A 21138-nucleotide genomic window follows, 5' to 3' on the forward strand; every position below is an offset into this window, starting at 1 on the left:
AAATAATAAGTGAAAACAAAAATAATCTTATGGTATTAGAAATTACAGTATTTTTAAAAATCATAATGATTGTAGAGGAGAAAGAAGGTTGTTTGAAAAAGTGAAAGGTATTTTGTTGACCATGAGATGTTTACTGGGGAATTGGGAAATTACTGAGAACATTTGGATGGGAAATTTACGATCATCCACCATATAGTCTGGGATTTAGCTCCTTCTGATTACCATTTGTTTAGGAAATTGTAAGAATTTTTGAGTAGTAAGCAATTCATGGGTGACAATGAACTTAAAAATGCTTTTAATCAGTGGCTAAATAGACTTGCAGCAGAGTACGATGAGGGTATGTTGAAGCTGGTGTATCGCTATGATAACTGCCTTAATTCATGTGGCGAGTATATAGAGATGTAGTATAAGGTATGTAGTTTAAGAAAAATACAAAATTTTCAGAATAGATTTTTTTACAAACTGTTTTTACTTTAGAGATAACCTCTTGTATATTACATAGTTAGAATCTGGAAAAAATAATACAGAAATCTACAAATAACTTCAGTTACAAATACAACTTGAAAACACTCAGAAAAAATTAAATTAGAATCTGAAAAAAGTAATTCTTTAGGTTTAAAAAAATTAGAAATCCTACCCTACTAAAGGGCATTTGTATGAGTGTCCATGTGTATGTCCGCCCCCCTTAGCTTAGCACCACAATACCGATCACTAGCGGAAAGTCCTGATTCATTAGTATGTATCTCGTGGTGGTCAGGTTAATACTTGTAATATTATTACAAGTATTTGTTATATTATTATACTGTTATATTGTCATTATTAATATATATTTATATTTTTTTATTTATGCAATTGTTTTTCTTCATAAAATAATGAACTATAACCAAAATGTAGGCGCCGGAATGTATCGAACACTAGTGGAAAATCCTGATTAGTTAGTATCAGTTTCTAGAGTTAAATTTCTAATTTAACTTTCGTTATATCAATTTTCATCATTAAAAAAAAAAATGTATTTTTACACAAGAGGTAATCAGTTTCGGACACCTAATAATCCCATTCTGAGACGCTGCCTGCCAGGTCCTAGCTGTGGAGGGCTGCCTCTACAGCTAGTACATAAAAAAAAAATTAAATAAAGGATTTATTTAAAACTATTTATTTATTTGTTAAAACTAAAACGTAGCAGATTTAAAATTCATTACCCTCAGTAACTCTTATGAAGTGTTATGTTTTTTAACATTTGATATTAAACAAACTTTTCAGTTATTACAGTGTTTTCATTTGTTTCCTAAATCATTATTTTTTTCTGTAATATTACATATAAATGTAATATACGTTTATTACTTTATTTGCCAAAAACAATTGTATTTTGTTATTAGTTGTTTTATAAATGATTTGTATAAATAGTAAATAAGAATTATATTTTGTATAATATATGAACAAAATAGAAAACATGGACAGAAAAAATCTGAGTAATTAATTTTTTCTGCATAAACAATTTTTCCTGGCATTTTGGAGGTCATTATAAATGATTTTTATAAAATATATAATCATATAATAATGTCAATTCAAAACAATTTTTAAAAAACTAAATACTAAGTTATTCAAACTAATGGTTACATATTGGTCAATATATTGCAGTTTCATTATCTGATCTGGTGTTTAAAATAAAATTTTCATGGTTAAGAATTAGGACTGTTACACACATACAAACCCTTCAAAAAATTCTAAGAATTATTAAAATAAAGCAAATACTTTAATAATTAAATTTACAATAGTGGAATTTTTTATAATACTTTAAAATATTCTTAAATAAAGATTTATCACAATGACATTTAATAGTCTATCAAACAGTAAATTTCTTTATTTGCAATTATATTTTGTCTTTTACTCTATTGGAAGGCAGTTTTAAAATAGGAATTAATGTATCACACATCTTCAAGAAAATGATCATCAGGTAACTGTAATGCTGATATGTTAAAGAAAGCTGCATGAAGATTTATAACAAAGAATGAAGCACCTGAAAAACATTGGCAACCATTAACTAAACTTCCAATAAAATGTGCTTAAATATGCTTATATATGGTAGAGTACAAATTAATCTGAACACAGATTTTATTTAATAAAAAAATAAATTTATTTAGAAAAAAAATCACATGTGAATATGTTCTACTTTATTCTTAATCACTTCATGTACATGATTTGGCATTTGGCATCGATTCAACAATAGTACTACACACACATACTTATGATTTCTTCATGAAACCATACAGATATTATTGCTTTAATGAGGTCAATTTTTTCGGCACAACTGGTTTTTCAGTCGTTTTTTGACTGTTCTCCATCAGTTTGGTTAAGTCTGGGGAGTTGCATATAGCCACAGCAGAACTTAAATGTTTCATTTTTTTTTTTTTTTTCCACTTTTTTGGCAGTATGGCATGATGCAAATCTTGTTGGAACACTCAGTTTGTTCCCTTGTGGGTGGGAATTATTTTGAAGGTCACAACCCTTTCCTTTAGTACCTTGATGTATCTATCACTTTTCAACATACCATTTACTGGAAGTAATGAACAAGCCTTCAAATGAGAAATAATCCCAAAACATTTTTTTCTGGTGATGTTTAAATTATTGTTAGACATAAGCCTTTGCTCCTGAACATAAAAATGTGACACCGGTAAACATAATATATTTCCAGGCTTCTTTGATACTTTGGCCCACATGAACAATTTTTTTTGCAAATTGCTGGTGTTAAAAGCTGCTTTTTAGATGGCTGACAAGCTTTCCACTCAGCTGCAAGAAGTCTACATCTTAACAGTTATCATGAGTAAATCTGTTCCACGGGGTGATAATTCTCGATTTAAGTCCACACTGGATAATTCTGCATCAAGTTAACTTTTTCTCACTACTGATCTAGTGTTGGAGTAGTTTTTCTTTTATGGCCACATTTGCCTTTCCTTTGGGGTGAAAAGAAACCAGTTTCTTTGTTTTAAAATAGCATTTACTGTCCCTAGTCCAACACCACCCTCAGAAGCTTCTATTTGTGGAGTCATAGTAGTATGCGCAGAAAGAGAAACAATTTTGAATGCTTTCTTGGAGTTATGTCTATTATTATATATTCAAGAAACAGAACAAAAAATGCATTTAATAAAACATGAAATAAACTTTCACAAAACTCTATAACCTCACATTACGCAGACAACTTAAAGAATGGATGTGATCCAGCAGTGTAGCCACAACATAGAAATAAACAAAAAATTCCCTGTTAGGATTAATTTGCATGCTACCATACTATAATATTCTATGTCTAACTGAGACATTTTAATACATAAGAACATATATATTTATATGTAAGAAGATAGCAATCATAACAATTTAGCATGCTTCATAACTCAATTTTTTTTTCTTATATTGACCTACCAGATTAATCTAGTGGTTTAGTTGAATGTTCTGAGGTTGAAATACTAGTAAAGGTAAATTACTTTTATACAGTTCTGAATACTATTTAGATTGTATACCAGTTAAATTTAGTGGTTGGTAATTAACCACACATCACAGGAATGGTTAGCCTGAGTCCGCACAAGACTACATCTCATTTACACGTTATACATATTATCATCCTCATCTCATTGGGCCAAGGGGTTGCTTATTGTTCACAAGTTAAACAGATTACAACATAGACAATATGAATAGAAAAAAAAAATGCATATAATTATATTATGCACAATTGTTTAACTTCCTAATTATTCATAAATACAGTCTACAAAAGAAAGAAAAATTGAGAACAAGAAATATTAAAAAAAAATAAAACATTTCTTCTTTCTGTTTAGCTAATATTGTATTTGCCTGCCATCTCTGTCTGCATATGAAGTTCTAAGAAATTGTTATATAGCATTATTTTCACTTTTTCCCCTTTATCTTATGCAGAATGCACAATGTAATCTACTGAAATAATAAACAGTATAGTCACACATGTGAATGTCAATGATGTTGCATTCAGACTAATGAAGATTTTGAAAACTAAAAAAGACAAGGTGCGCACACACAAACCGTGAAAAAAGGATTGTACATAAAGAGGTCCCATATGAAATCACATTCAGACTACCCATGTGACTTCTCCACATGAGGAGTTTGATATAGCCTTGAATATGCTGAAGGTAAATAAAGCTGTTGGCTTTGATGGCGAATATCCGGTGTTTCTTAAGACCATTGGACCTAAAACTAGATTGTGGCTCATTGAAGAATTCAATGAGATTCTGAAAAGTGAAAAATTGCTGAAGCTTTTCAAAGAGGCTAAGGTAATTGCCATCCTGAAACCAGGCAAAGACGGAACTGATGCTTCTCACTATCAACCAATATCACTACTCAGCATGACCTACAAACTACTAGAAAGACTTATTCTAAATCACATTCAAGAGGCCACTGATCAAATTATCCCCATCAAACAGGATGGCTTTAGGAAGCATCGAAGCTGCTGTGACCAGGTCTTAACAGACAATTCTAGTGGAGGCTGGATTTAACCAAGGTCTCAAATCGGCTGCAATTTTTGTAGATCTTACGGCAGCTTATGACACTGCGGGGAGGGAGGGATTGATATCAAAATTTACTGAGGTCATCCCATGTCAAAGGCTGGCATTTCTAGTGAGCAACATGCTTTCTGACAGACACTTTAAGGTGTCCCTGAATGGACGGGCTAGAAGATTGAGAACTCTGAATAATGGCCCATCTCAGGGATCAGTTCTGGCCCCATTCTGTTTAATATGTATATCCATGACATGCCAGACACGGACTCCATAAAAATCCAGTATGCAGACAATCTAGCACTGGTCTTTCAGAGTAAGAATATTATGCTCTGTGGGAGTGTGCTGACAGGTGATCTGATGAAATTGAGATTACTTCTGTAAATGGAGACTTCAGCCAGAAGCCTTCTAAGGAAGCTATATCTGACTTGTGACATGTGACTGAACAGAATCGAAGTGCCCCATAATTACAATCCAATATATCGGAATCATTCTGGATCGGTTCTTGACATTCAAACAACAGCATCAGGTTATCTAAGAAACTTGGCTCAAGAGTGAATCTACTTTGCAAGATTGCTGGAAGCAGCTGGAGTGCAGACCCCAATACTCTATACGGCTGCGGCACTCACTCGTGTATTCGGCTGGTGAATATTACACCTCTGTCTGGGAAAACAGCGTCCACACAACAAAGATTAATGTGCAGCTCAATGAAGCGATGAGGATTATCACTGGTACTGTTAGATCTATTCCCATTCAGTGGTTGCCTGACCTGGCTAATATTGCTCCACAAGATCTGAAGAGGAAAGCAGCTAAGGTAGACTTGCTCTTGGGGATCACTTTTCATAATTACTGTCCCTTGTATGATGCCCTACAAGATATACCAATAACTAAGCTGAGGTCACACAAACCACCCTGGGCTGATTAGAAAGTATCAATACTGTTGAAGTGGCCTCCAAGTGACGACGAAGCTGGAATGATCGCTTACCCAACAATGCTCCCCTGGTTAAAGATCCAACAAAGAAGGTTGAAGGATTCCAACTACCGCGCCAAACCTGGTCGAGGGTGAACCGCATTAGTATGGGGTCAAGGGAGGTGTGGTTCACCTCAAAAAGGTAGAGTTCCCACCCATCTGCTGACTACAACTGTGGAGTGGAAGAGCAAACAATAGAACATATTGTTATGGAGGGCCCCCTTCGAGCATTTGATGATCTGGGAACTCTACATAAAGTAGACTCCAGGTGCTCTGGACTGGTTGTCAAATTTGGACATTTCCATCTGATTGCGGATACTTTGTATACTTGTAAAACTATATGAGATATATATATATATATATATATATATATATATATATATATATATATATATATATGCATATATTAATGCATATATTAGTATGAAATTGGTAAAATAATGTTGAAGATGTTTGTACGACTGGAGCTGAAGTGGGGAGGACTGTTTATTGCCTGCACGTCTAAATATTGCCAGTCTATTTTGAGCAAAAAGTCAGATGACTGTCATCCCTCAGCCGCCATACTCCTACTCAGCCTCACACCTAGCTCCTTGGGATTTTTTCTACTTCTGAAATTAAAATCAGTGATGAAAGGACACCACTTTGGGAATATTGACGATATTAAAGCAAATTCATCACGAACCTTAAAGACCATTTCTAATGAAGCTATCTAGGACTGCTTCGCGAAGTGGAAACACCGCTGGGAAAAGTGTGTGGATTGGGAAAGGGAGGGGAATGCTTTGAAGGAGATATGAACTAATAATCTGTCAAATTAATAATAAAGATTGAAAAAAAAAAATAAAGTTCGGCTATTTTCTGAACAGACCTTGTATTTCAAAAGTTTTGATCGTCATTTAACATGAGGCCTATATCTAACCATGTAACAGTGTAGAAAACATCTAATGATGCACAAAATATAAACAGTTTATCTCATTTTACTGAATATCACTCTTATCAATTTAGTACATCTTATTTGTGAAGTTCCTAAAAATTTATAAGATATTATTACCCTCACAATGTGTGTGTGTGTGTGTGTGTGTGTGTGTGTGTGTACACGCGTGCACGTATGTGTGTGTAATAACAAAAATATATATATTTGTGTTACATAGAAAGATTTATTTTTTCTGTCTAATATAGTTTTATTTTTCAACAAAGTCTCCTTTCAAGTCGATACACTTTTTCCAGCAATGCTCTAACCTCTTTAACCCTTTCAAATAGTAGCTGGCACATCTTTCCGCAAAATAGGCATTTATGTATGTGATAACCTCCTCGTCCGATGAAAATCCCTTTCCTCCAAGCAAAACTTTAAGATAAGGTAACAAGAAAAAGTCGCTTGGGGCCAGATCTGATGAGTACGGTAAGTGGTCAACCAATTCAAAGTGCACTTCGTGAATTTTAGCCATGGCGATTGTCAAAATTCGAGCAGGTGCATTGTCTTTATGGAAAAGCACTTTCTTCTTCTTCAAATGTGGTTGTTTTTTGCAATTTCTGCCTTCAGCTTGTCAAGTAATGATGTGTAATTCTGTGCTGTTATTGTTTTACCTTTTTGAAGATAATCAATCTATAAACAAAATTCCATTATTCCAAAAAAACAGTCACAATCACCTTCCTGACCAATGGAACCATCTTTGCCTTTTTCAGAGCAGGATCACCCTTTGCAGTCCAGTGTTTTGATTGTTGTTTCATCTCAGGAGTATAGTGGATCCACGTTTCATCTACATTTATGAATCTATGCAAAAAATCTGAATGATTTTGCTTAAAACTGCTCCAGCAGGGCCTTGGAAATGTTCATTCGTATGTATTTTTGGTCCAAAGTGAACAAATGCAGCACCCAATGTGTGGATAGCTTTCCAATTCTTCAGTTAATGTATGACAAACACATTCTTTCATTATGACTATAACCTCTGCTATGTCTAACCTTAATTTGTCGGTCATCCAGTACCATTAGGTGGACTTTTTTGATGGTGGTTGCAGTTTTTGGCCATCCCGAGCACTCATCATCAACCAACCTGGTACAACCATATTTAAATACAGCTGCCCATCTTTTCACAGTGGCAAATGATGGGACAGAGTCCTTGTAAACAGCATCCAACTCTGTTTTAATTTGCATAGGCATAGTATTGCCTTTCAAATGCAAGTATTTAGTCACAACATCATTCTAGATTTTTCCATTTTCACAAAAATACTCACAATGACTTACTCAAATGATTATTAAACAACAACTGAGCACCCAAAATGTCTGAATTTTTGTGAGGTCCTTTCAACATAAGTGCAAATACATTCCTTAACTTGTTGACAAGTGCTGCCATCATGTTGAGGATCAAAACTTTTCAGACAACACTCGTATTTGTGTTATTACAACTGAAGAATTACTAATTTATTTCAATAGATTTGCATCAAAATTTACAGATGTTTACATCCCAACCCCATAGAGGAAGACACCGACTTAGTGACGTTACAGTCACCCCACCCCCTTCTTGTCCTGTTGGGCTTTAACGGGAGTCATCTATCACCCTCTGACTTTTTACATCTCATAATAATAAGCCGAGCCTTGTTGGGATGCCACTGATGTAAATGCCTTGGTAGACATTTACATCAGTGATTTAATAACTCAGCTTATTGCCTTCGCTGTAGGTCTCATCCGGACATCTTGAATGTCCTACATCGTCTCCCTCTGAACTAGCTAACTGAGCTCGCAGAGCGCAAACCCCACGCCTATTTCTACTTTTATGAGCCGATTTCATGAATTTCTCATAATTCGAGGCAAAATAAACACAACATACCACCAAACATGTTGATCGCAACAATGAAATTTAGTCCTAGTTCCCTTAGTGAAACTCAGCATATGCTTTAATAAACCCTTGACTTAGGTTAAATTATAGACTCCGGTCTGGTCCACTAGGGAGAGGCAGACAGACCTTCTACTCCCACTTGGCTACATCGCAGAGACCCACGTGACATTCACCACAATAAACTATCGTCGAGATGCTGCTACATCTCACAGCTGCATGGCATCCCATGCCCATCAGCAGTGCAGTCGCCACTCCACCGACAGCTTTACAATAATTGACACCTCTTATCTGACTAACCGTGACTTGCTGCCAAAGTGCGTACTTTCGGCCAATCAACTGTCCAGATGGTCCCTAGCCACCCAGGTTCCTACTCTACTACATCCCTTCGACTGTCCTGCGCAGGGCAAGGAAGCGAAGGAAGCCAGCAAGAATTACCCAGTCTCTGCGAGTCCTCCAGTTGCCCACAGATGCAGATGTTTACAGCCTAAATAAAAAAAAATAGGGATTATATAGTGTTTAAACATCAGCACTAACCTAACACCCAAAACACTGCCGAACCAGCACCAGCCATAAAATAAATAGGCAAGGAGCAAATTCCTACTAACATATACTGTTGATGTAATGTCAAATGATGTCCAAATAATACCAACTGTCTTTCAGCATATCTTAAACGCAAAAAATAACAAGCACCAAAGCTAAGACATATAGCTAATATCAACAGCGGTGATGTTAATCTGAAATAAAACAAAGTATATATTAAAAACAGTAAAGAATAGAACATTATACGAGGTGTGGTTTGAAAATTTTAAGATAGGTACCACCACTGTTCAGTAGAGAGGGTAAGTTTGCCCACATGTGTGTAAGGGAAAGCTTGTTTTGTCCTTGAAATTTTTTGAAAAAATTATATCTTCTTCAGTAGAGAATGGCATCCTGTTGAGTGAAGATGTATTTTCAGTTCTCAGTGGATTATTGATTTTGCAAAATGGATGAAAAAATGGAATGAGTTAAGGGTCAAATTTTGTTTGAAAATTGGGAAATCAGCTTTAAAGACTAATGAACTCTTTCAAACAACTTTCAAAAATAAATGTCTCAAGTCAGTCAAATGTTTATAACTGGTTCATCAGATTCAAAAATGACCGTGAATCAGTCAAAGATGATCCCAGTCTGACCAGCCTTCCATTTAAAAAACCAACACAAAAACATTCTGAAAGTTCATTATTTAGAGTGCACGGACCATAGACTTACAACTAAGATGGTGGCTGATAAACTGAATTTAAGTTTCTACAGTTGTCAATTTTAACTGAAGATTTGAACATATGTCGAGCATCCACGAAATTCTTTCCAAAATTGTTGTCAGACCAGCAGAAACAACAAAGAATCCCAAAATATCCCAGATTTGTTAAATCAGATAATTACAGGCGATGATGAATTGTGCAATTAGGGGTATGACCCAGAAACAAAGGCACAATTATCAAAATAGAAGAGTACATGTTTGCCACGACCAAAGAAAGCATGACAAAGTCAGTTGAATGTGAAGACAATACTGGTGGTTTTCTTAGATTTTACAGGTATCGTGCAATATGAATTTGTCCCTAGCGGACAGACAGACAACCAGGAATACTACAAAAGTGTCCTTCAGCATTTGTGAGAAAATTTGTGTAAAAAATGGCCCGCACTCTGGCAAGGCAAGAATTGGGTCCTCCACCAGCTCATCGTGCTCATCAATGGACCAGCTCATCATGCATTCTCAATTACTGAATTTTTGGCTAAATTCCAAATTCCCTGAAATTCTAAATTCACCTGATTTAGCCCTGTTCGACTTCAACTTCTACCTGTTTCCTAAATTGGGATTTTCACTAGAAGGAATCTGATTTGACTCAACTGAAGACTTCCAGGCAAATATGAAGAGGGTTTTTTTTAAGAATGAAAATTTTAAGGAATGCTTCCAAAAGTGGAAACACTGTAGAAGTCTGTGTGTTCAGTCACAAGGAGACTACTTTGAAGGAGATCCATCACAGTAGCCTGTAACTATTACTCTTTTGAAACGACAAGCCCAGTCTTAAACTTTACAACCACACCTCGTAAAAATTTTTTAAATTAATTATTTTTTATTAAGTTTTAACATAATAAAATGGCATGTTATCATACAACAAATCAATAAATTATTCAGACAATTATATATCCTCTTGCACTGGAAATAATTTAATACAGTTGACAGTAATTTGTCATGGTAAAGATTTTTGACCAAAGAATGATGTTTGGAAGAGAAGATAGGTTGTGGACATTTAACATTTTTATGTATTAATATCACAATGTCTATTTTAACAAAAACTGTTAAACTAAAGATGATGATAATCACATTAATCTAAAATGTTACAGATATCATTTTTTTAAACTATAATTTCTTTCTTTCTTAATTATCAGTGGTGTATAAAGCTGATTGGAGAAATCCTGCATTACAGCTAATTAACATAAGCAGTCTAGGAAACAGATTAATGGAATATAAAGATAAATCAAACTGTAGTTTATTCATAGAATTATAAATAGCAACAACCTGATTATTCTCCAACAATGTTTTCTAGTCTACAAAAAAATAGCGATTGCTTAATAAAGTGAAGAATATGTACTAAATTTCTTCAAAATTTAGAACTATATCTCTGATGAATATTTTTTCTTTATTTTGTTTTCTATAATTCTACATATCATGTGTAACATTACTCTGGTGTTAAAACAGATTTACTGATAAAAACAAAAAAATATTGAAGATACACTTTTGGTTGTCTCTTTTCATGAAAAAGTTGACAATCAAATACATTGTTGAATTTAATCATACGTTATACAAACAGTTTCAGAACATTTTCTAGTTTTTTTATAAAGTGAACTCTCACTATTATAAAATCAAAGGGACCTACAGTTTTCATTGCTAATGACATGATTCTCTTTAAAAACTTAAATACAGACTAAAAATAAATGCATTTTGATCTATTTCATAATTATGGTAACATTTAAAAATTTTAGTAAGGTTTAATAAAAAATTTTTTTACACAAATAATCCAAAAGAATAATCAGATAATCTAAAAGAAAACACATACAGTTACTCCAAGAAAATTAGGAAAATGAGCTTCTGAAAATATTTCCTATAATAATGTGGGTATAAGTAAAATATTAAAATGGTACAAAAAACATAATTATGAAGAAATACACTACAAAAATTCAATATTCACAATAAATTTAGTGGTTGACCTGAGTCTGTTTCAGACTACATGTTTATTGGCACATTTACATTTACATGGCACTACATCTGCGGCTATGTCAGGTCTGGCAAGCCAATAGCAGTAACTGCATTTGCCTATACACACACACAGCCAAATCTGGCAGTAGCTGGAAAACTGATTGTAGAAAACAAACAAACCATTTTACAATGTCAAAATAATTTTATTGTTGACAGTCCTGGAAAAACTTTATACGCTTGACTAAAATAATTAGTAATTTTTAACTCCTTTTGATTTGTAGAAAAAAATTTCAATATTTATGCCTTGCCATTGTAAACAGTCACTTGCATTGTACAATCAGAAATACAAGGAAATTAGCCAAACATCTAACAGTTGTTTATTTGATGATAACAACTCTGATTTAATTTTTACTGCCTCCTACATTTCTTCCCGCTTCATTATTCAGCAAGAGAGGTAGCTAGACATTGTTATAACTTTTTGTAGGTTTCAATAATGATTGAATCCTAAGTAAAAATCTAAATTTGTTTCCTGAAGAGACTGCAGAATATTGAACTGTTTGATACACTAAATGCTTTTATTATTGTATTCATTTAACCTAATCTTTGTCCCACAAGTAAAAATAATGTTACTAAAAAACTAATAATCACTTGATGGTCCAATGCATTGTTTATTATAGGAATGTAAATGGGACCAATAAAAATTCTCATTACAAAGAGAGCCACAGCAGTAAGATTTTACTGTATGCATCATAAAGGTTAATGATACATGTAACAGTAAAATACTATAAATATAAGTTTTTAATGAATAAATTAGTTAAATTTGAGAAAAAATTTAATTACAAGTACTAAAAAAAAAAAAAAAGAGGAAAACATATTCTGTACATAACCCTTACAAGCAATAAATTGTTAGAATACCAAATACAATAAGGTAATTGCTCATAAAATAATCCAAATTTCTTATAACTCTTCTAGTCAGCAACTGAAAGCTTGCAGGAGATTTGAATAAATTTGTATTGAAGAATGTTGACCATGGTCTAATATTTTGTCGTCTATGTGATAACCATTCTCGAACATGTCCAGGCATCGGAAAAACACTGAAATTAAAATGTACGCATTAATTAGTTATGTACAAAGCAAAAACTAGTTGTTTATAGATACATCCACCTAGTTCACGCAAATTGCCATGTACTAAATAGAAACAGCTAGCTGTATTTAGTTGTGCATTTATTCAATTGCTTCAAATAAATGTATTTGAAACAAAGTTCTTTCAAGAAGTTTCCTTCATACCTATCAAGCATCACCTGTAATTCATTTGGAATTTCTTCCAAAGGGGCAGGACACCACACTTTTAATTCACTTCACTTTTGGCTGTAAGGTAAAATCAAAAGGCGGTGAATCCTTAATTTTTCAAGTACAAAAGATACTGAATAACCAGATAAACAGTTTTTTTTTTGTTTTTTTTTTGTACAAAGTACAGAACTTTGTTCAATTGAACATTCTTTTAACGTCCAGTTATTTTTATACAATGTTTGACTACCCAGAAATACTGATGCATCTCAAAACATAATTTGTTGATAATCATAATAAAAATCTTACTAATGTTACTAATAATAAAAATGTTACTAATTTTTAAATTGCACACAAAAAATTCTAACAGATCATGGAAACTTGATAAGAACTTTAAATTATTTTAAATAAATAAAGTATTAATAATATGTACAGGAGGAAATTAAATACAATTTCTATATTTATGGGAGAAGCAGGGCTGAAATATGCTTTACTCATTAGTAAACAAAAAACAAGCTTTGAAGCAAATAGAGCCCTCCAGCAAGATTATAAGATACAACTCATCACGCACAAGTATCATTTCATTACCTGAAACAATCAATCGGTTCTCTGACATATTGATAAAATTTAGTTTCATTTATTAAGTTAAATTATTTAATTGAATCTTCTCCCTTATTATACTCTTCTATTTATCTAGTGGTAGCTTTTTCTGTTTATGTTAAATAATATATACAATTATCACTTGTTATGATAAAAATACTAAACATACATCATTGTACTAGCAAAACCAAAATAACACCTATTATTATATCAGTTTTGAGGTACAAATCAGAACTCTGTTTATTTCATGAATTCAATTGGTCACCTATAAGATAATGTATGAAGGAATCAAATAATAGCTTCAAAAAATCTAAAACTATATTTTCATGGAATTATAAATTTAGTTTTTTCCTCTCTCTTATTAATCACATTATTAAACATACACGTATCTGAAATTTGTTAGGAATAACATTGTTAAGTCTACTGAAATTAAGTTCACCTTACATTCCATTATTAGTAATACTCGCTACTAATTGTTAGCATCATAAAAATTATAACCTTAACACTACATTCAACATAGTAAATCACAAGTTTTTAAGAAACCTCACATTAAAGCAATCATGTTTAGTGTTTAACTAATGATAATTCTAGAAATTATACAAAATTGATGAGCCCCTCCTAAAATAAATCAATCATTCATTAACAAATAGGTACCAAAACCATGATTACTAAACCAGTTTCAATTAAATTAGATTTTGGGAGAAATCTTAGTAACATTTTTAAATACAAATTTAATGCAACAAACGTAATCGTTTTGATAAAACATGTTCTTTCATACATCTAGGCTGACATTAACTTAGTTACTAAAAGAAATTAATTTACTTACTCCGACAGTTTCTTGGATTCTGGTTCAGGTGTTTCCATTGAACCAGTTACGTTAATTTCCACATCACTCATCTTGAGAGAAAGTCTATTACTGTTCACTTACTATAAAAATTACAATTAAATATCATATCAATATAACCTCTAATTAAACTGTTGAATTCGTTTATCAGCAACCCACAATCAATTGCCAGGCAGATGTTTCCACATAAATAACGCAGTAAAATTTAATGTTAGAGTGGGGATATGCAACGTTGGCCCCACTCAGGCGAGAAAGTTGATAAATAAAAGACAAAAAAATTTAGTGTGCAATGAAACGAAATTTTGTTCGTAATACACCACTGTGATAGAATATTCACTGTGAGCTGAACGTATCGAATTTGTACCGCTGTTAAACTTCCTTATTTCAATTTTTTTTAACTGAAATAATTATAAAAATTGAAATACACCAGTTAGTTACAATGAACAAGTGATTATAATTTCTTGGGTATCCTTGAAATTTTTCAGATTATTTTCACGGAAGTTAAGAATCGTGCGCTTAAATAATTAAAAATCGGTTCTTCACTGATGAGATGCCTGATTCATTGATCAGCTATGATTTTTAAAAAAACAATAAGTAGCTTTAATTATAATTTGTCTCACAAAAGCGTGCAAGCAAACTATAACAACAGTATGATGATTCTAATTTAACACAATTCAACCAAGAAAAAACCACCCCTCTTTATTTTTAACAAAAAAAATGAATTAAAAAATGACTTTTAAAACAAAAAAATTAGAAAATTGTGGTAAAATGATATATTTACCTTAAAAATAAAAATTTTAAGAAAATACGATACCGCTATATTAAAATTTCATCAAGTAAAACAGGAAAAATATTTGTTACCTTAATGTATTTCTTCAATACCCGATAAACTACTGTCTATTGAACTATTATCATCGTTTCCCAAATGTATCACTATATCGTCAATAAATAATATTTTCACTCAAAGTTCTGCTCGCCTCCCATGTTTTTTTTTCTTCTTTAATTACATGTTGAATGCAATTTTTCCAGAATTTGCATCTACTCTATTAAGACCTTCTTCAATAGATCTTTTACATCACTTAACTTAATGTTGTGTTATTACTCCCAATTTAACCTTTGACATGTGACCATATCAATTCCATCGAGTTAAAATTGCAGAGGTATGGAGGAAGATGCAACACGACACAGTTTTTTAATTTTACTTATTCATTTACTTTATAATGATTACTTTATTATAATACTTTACTTTATAATTTTTGTTTAACTGATTTTACTAGTTAAACAATTGTTTTTGTTTAACTGATTTTACTAATGAAACTTGGACAATCGGAGTATCTGAGAAGAAAAGATTAGAAGCTTTTGAAATGTGGTGCTATAGGAGAATGTTAAAAATCAGATGGGTGGATAGTGACAAATGAAGAGGTATTGCGGCAAATAGATGAAGAAAGAAGCATTTGGAAAAATATAGTTAAAAGAAGAGACAGACTTATAGGCCACATACTAAGGCATCCTGGAATAGTCGCTTTAATATTGGAAGGACAGGTAGAAGGAAAAAATTGTGTAGGCAGGCCACGTTTGGAATATGTAAAATAAATTGTTAGGGATGTAGGATGTAGAGGGTATACTGAAATGAAACGACTAGCACTAGATAGGGAATCTTGGAGAGCTGCATCAAACCAGTCAAATGACTGAAGACAAAAAAAAACCTTTTATAGATAGAAGTGCTTAGATAATAAAGCATAGGCCTACAAAGTTCTGTAGTTACTGTTTTTAGATTTTGCTAATCTAAAAGTTCTACTTTTAACGTGTCTTCGATGTACGCTATTTTTTCGATTTTAACCATTCGGTAATTTCCAATTTTCGGGTTGAAGCGTTTGGAATTTGTTTAGTTTTCAGGCAAAATATAAATTTTAAATGCTCCTGAAATGTCTAGGAAAATTTCCAGGACACATTTCACTGATTGTCACCACACTCATCACACGAAGTATGGCGTTCTCAGTACTTTTTCCGGGACAAAACCCGTACTGATTCTACATCAATAAGCCACGCGAGGTTAACCTCTCATTTATGGGATAGAACCTTTTCAAAGACCTTACCAATAACTGGTAGTAACATCAAGAGCTTATAAGACGAACTAACAGTGGGATCCTTGTCGCCACCTTTAAGTGACAATTTAACAATCCCCTTCTTCCAACAAACCGGGAAGCATCCGCCAAACAAAAATTTATTTAAAATACGCGTGATAATTCTCACGCTTACCTCTACCGAGCGAACAAGGAGCTTCGCCATTATTCCATCGAAGCTCAGAGCCTTACCCCTACCAAAACTACAGATGGCTTGGCGCACTTCGGCCTCAGTAATCTCCAAAGACAATGCTCCCCCACGAAAATGAGCAACCTCACTCCGCACCCGCAGATGGTATGCGGTCTCCCCAGCTTCGTCGTCATCAGGCAAGTAATTTGTGCAAGATTCCAGATGTATCTGAAATCACACCAAACCTGGTTGAGAGAGCAGATAGAGGAACGTCCTTCCTTAGTTTCTGTCCCAAAACCCTGTATACGACTCCCTAGGTATCCTTGTTACCCTGCTCATGCACAAAGGAGAACGCCAGGAATCCCTCTTCGGCGTACGAATCTCATGAAAGTAGTGAGACCACCAACAATCTCATAAATAATCAATCGATGATAGCTCGAGCAATTATCCACCACCTCCCAGTTACAGACATTCGCAGGAATAAACCTACCAACGGTAACATCGATGTTTGTTCCACCAAACAACCGACATACATTTACAGTACCTGCGTACGTGAACAACTCACCAGATACATCGAATACCTGTAAACCGTATTGGGCTAAAAAGCCCTCTAATTCACCGCTATCATCGAGAAGCCGCTATGCCACAGTAATGACTTAGCGTTCACATCCATACCAATAAGATGTCTCACATTCCAAGTTTTATCTATATAATAAATAGTCTTGCCCTCTACACGAAACCGTTTAATTTCTTTTAAATATTCCCTAAGCCATGAAATAATATGTTTGCGTTCAATCAATAAAGAATTATTTTTTCTGGATATGAAATGAAAAGTGGTTGATTTTAAAACATAATGTAATAATGTACTTCTACAAAAATTTGGCAGTTCAGAATCGTTATTTCACGGCATTTAATATTTTGATCAAGTTAGGAAGCTCGTTAATGGAATAAAATGAATGAACTACCTTTCTGATAGCGGTTTTAGTAAAATCATCCAATTTTTCAGTCATTTTCACACGCTTTCGAGTCTTTTTAGGGTTAACATGTTTTTACCATCAATTTTGTGTTTATTAAATTAAAAATTGTTCTTTCGCTAACGACTGTTACACTACTTGCTTTCCATGCAATGCCTCTGAGTGCAGTTTCAGTATTATCTTGTTTTAAGGTTATTACATACGTTGATTTTTTTCAGCGCTACTTAAGGGTTTTCCCGGTTTTGTTTCACGACAGAATCACTTATTGTTAAAACCCGATTGCCACAAAAACACACAAATTAAAATTAATGAAAATAGCACTTAATAAAACTGTTATGAAAATGAACTATAAAAATGTATCGCACCATACAGAGTAACATAACCTGATAACCTGCCAGCCTCCATGGCGTGAGTGGTTGCGTCTCGGCCTTTCATCTGGAGGTTCCGAGTTCGAAAAAAAAAAGAAACACATGATAACGTAGGTGAAATACTTTCTTTCACTGAACTGAATAATTTTGTGAAGCATTACAAATGATGTTATCGTTGTTAAATATCAAACAAAGACTAAACGAAATTTTTAATGCTTATCAACGGTATGTCACGGCGCCAGACAAGTGATAGCTTACAGTACATTATTATACCCATGAAGCAGTAATTGCCCTAGCACTTGGGAGTGACAAAATGATTCAGCCTAAGCTACTGAGATATTACCCATACATGCTGAATTCATATTTATAACTGCAGCACTGTTTCGTGAGACAAACTATACCTTAGTAATGAGGCCGCAATATCGGCGATCGTTGCATAGGAATGTAAGAAACTTTTATCGTCATTGGTAAGTTTGATTAAAAAAGAATGATTTCTGACTTTGACACATATTATTTACTCTAATATGTTCTTACTTATATAAGATAAAAAGTGTAAAGTGTGTAAAACCTACTACATACATATAAACTATTTTCCGTCAAACACGTTGCCAGAGATGTCTGGTTTTTTTAATAATAAATTGATGTATAATCATAACTCTTAACTGATACAAAATTATCAACACCCCCAACAAAAGACCCCTTGAATGGTAGAAAAAAGCCCTCACATTATCCCTTCTATCAATAAAAAACTAAAAAGCATCATTTTTGAATGTTAGTCCTTTGTATCTATCTATCAGTTATACTGTTGATCTATCAGTAAAATTCATTATGGATCCCGATAAAAATATATCTAACTCATGTACTTTTCTATGCACCATAATACTACTCTTGCTTGGGTAATTCTGGCGATTTTAAAGTATCTTTCCTCGAGTTTCCTTTTCCACCATTTTATGACTTGGTAATACACATCCAATCTAAGGCAAAGATGTACCCAAATTCAACTGTAGATCTATAGTTGCAAAAACCTTTTGAGCCAAACTCTGAAATCATTGGAAATATGTGAAAAAATATAGAAATCAGACAAAAAATTATGTTTATGTTTACATAAACTGGTAATTTGTAGAACCAACTGTAAATTTATCCAATTTTTAAAAAAATGTGGTTGTATTTTACCATTAGGCTGTAGTGTAGGTAGTGAATTTGAATACACAGTTTGAACTTCAGGTCTGTGATCAGAAAAACTGTTGCATATGAAAATCACACATCTTTTAACCTGATTTAATAAAAAAATAATTAAAATGCATTAAATAAAAAATGTTTTGTATAATAAACTATACCACACCGATCTACTTGCAAACGTAATTTAGTAACATGATCTATTAAAACGACTGAACCATTTGGTGGAAGTGACCTGACCACCTTATCACTCTGTTCCACCTACATTATTCACGAATTACATACTTATTTCCGCATTCTTTCTCTTTATCCTTTTACTGTATCTTGAATCTGTCTCGAGGCCTTTTTCGTTTACATACTAGTTCAATATTTCATTGTTATACTTCTGGCATTTACATCAGTCCCTTGATTTCAATGACCATGCCTGTTGTGATTAAGCACTTTTGGGTTCAAATAGATTTTTCAAGAATAGTTTTATAAACAGCTTTCAGTCTCTAAAATTAAATTTAAGGCAGATAAGTAGAATGAATTTCATTATAGTTTAGCTTATTCATCTTGAATTGGTTTGTGGTTTTTCTTACACAAATTTTTGAAATACCTAATAAAGAAACACTTTTCAAACCCCTAAGTGTTAAGTTCCCCCATGTTAGTACAATCGCTGTCTAATGTAATTAAGACCTTGAAAAGTGATCAAATATTACTCAGATATCTCAGTTTAGTATCAAATTCCTCAACAATTTATATTCATACACGTTACTGAAGCAATACCTATAGGTGGTCCCGGAGGTAAAAAAAACATGATAAGCTAGGTGAAATACTTTCTTTCACTGAACTGAATAATTTTGTGAAGCATTAAAAATGATGTTATCATTGTTAAACATCAAACAAAGATTAAAAAAAAAATTTTAATTGCTTATCAACGGTATGTCATGGCACCAGACAAGTGATAGCTTACAGTACATTATTACACACAAAAAACAGTGTGGATTTTTTCTATCATTTTTTTAATTTTTCACAGAAATACAAAAAATATGTAAAATAAAGGGGCAGTTATTTAAAGTCCCAAAAATAAACCACACCTCATTAAAAACAGTGTATAATTATTTGGATTGTAAACAAAAGTTTTTTTAAATTTTAGAAAACATTAATCTTAGTAAGAGTAAAGTTTTTTAGTTAATGCAAAATAAACAAGATTTTTTAGCAGAAGACTGGAGCAACCACACAAAGATGTTTAAAAATTGTTTTAGACAATACTTTTTAAAATTTTATGCTTATAGTTTTATTAGATTTTTTTTGACATTTCAACATAACACAAAGAAAATGAAGACTATTTAATGTAAGAGGGGTTGTGGCTACTTTTTGAATTGCTCTCCGTACATCCTACCTCTCCTTGTGATATTGAAGATTTCAAGCAATGAAGATTAATACAATTTGTTCAGAGATTTAAAGTTATGATGTAAAAACGCAAAATTATATAATTCATCAACATCTGTGTGTGAATAATACTGAAGAAAAGTTTTAAAATTAGACACTGGAAATCCCTTTGATTTTTTTAACATAAATATTTTAATGTTTGATCAATAATTCATTATGTTTATACAAAATATTTTACAAACAACTTCAATGTGTAATTTGTTAAGTTGCTGAGATAATTTGTTTTAATATATAATTTGTTGTCACTGAGAAATAAAACAAGTGTCTTTTGTGCTTCACGCCTAAATTGGAATTAAAATTGATGCTTCAAGCCCTAGCTTAAAGCATCAATTTTAATTCGATGCGATTGCTACTGCTGTCTTAACTACAAAACTAGTCATAATTATCCTGACTAATGTTTTCTATAAAGAAAGCCTATTGTTTCATAATATCATTATATTTAAACCAACAGTACTATTAAAAAAAAATAAAAAAACTTTAATTTCACCAATCTTGATACACATAGAATATTTCCTATATAGTGTCCTTGTTTGAAGTCAAAAAGAGTACATAATCGTGAAAAGTACTTCACCTACATACACCGTTTCGGAATCACACAAAATTTTTCAATTTGATTTACACGAAAAGATTACAATGTTTTTGTCACTGTCAACAA

The 21138-nt window shown here is 32.7% G+C and overlaps 1 protein-coding gene across 1 annotated transcript; it reads right to left on the bottom strand.

Moving 5' to 3' along the window:
- Positions 1-1731: 1731 nt before the first annotated feature.
- LOC142319532 (prenylated Rab acceptor protein 1) lies at positions 1732-14638 on the bottom strand. Its single transcript, XM_075356918.1, has 4 exons — positions 14261-14638; positions 12441-12641; positions 8850-9049; positions 1732-2017 (listed from the first exon to the last, which is right to left on the bottom strand). The coding sequence occupies exons 1-4, from the start codon at positions 14329-14331 to the stop codon at positions 1926-1928; spliced, it is 564 nt and encodes a 187-aa protein (XP_075213033.1). The 5' UTR covers positions 14332-14638; the 3' UTR covers positions 1732-1925.
- Between the last annotated feature and the right edge of the window lie 6500 nt (positions 14639-21138).

This window comes from Lycorma delicatula, chromosome 2, assembly GCF_047948215.1.
Source record: "Lycorma delicatula isolate Av1 chromosome 2, ASM4794821v1, whole genome shotgun sequence".
Taxonomy (NCBI): domain Eukaryota; kingdom Metazoa; phylum Arthropoda; class Insecta; order Hemiptera; family Fulgoridae; genus Lycorma; species Lycorma delicatula.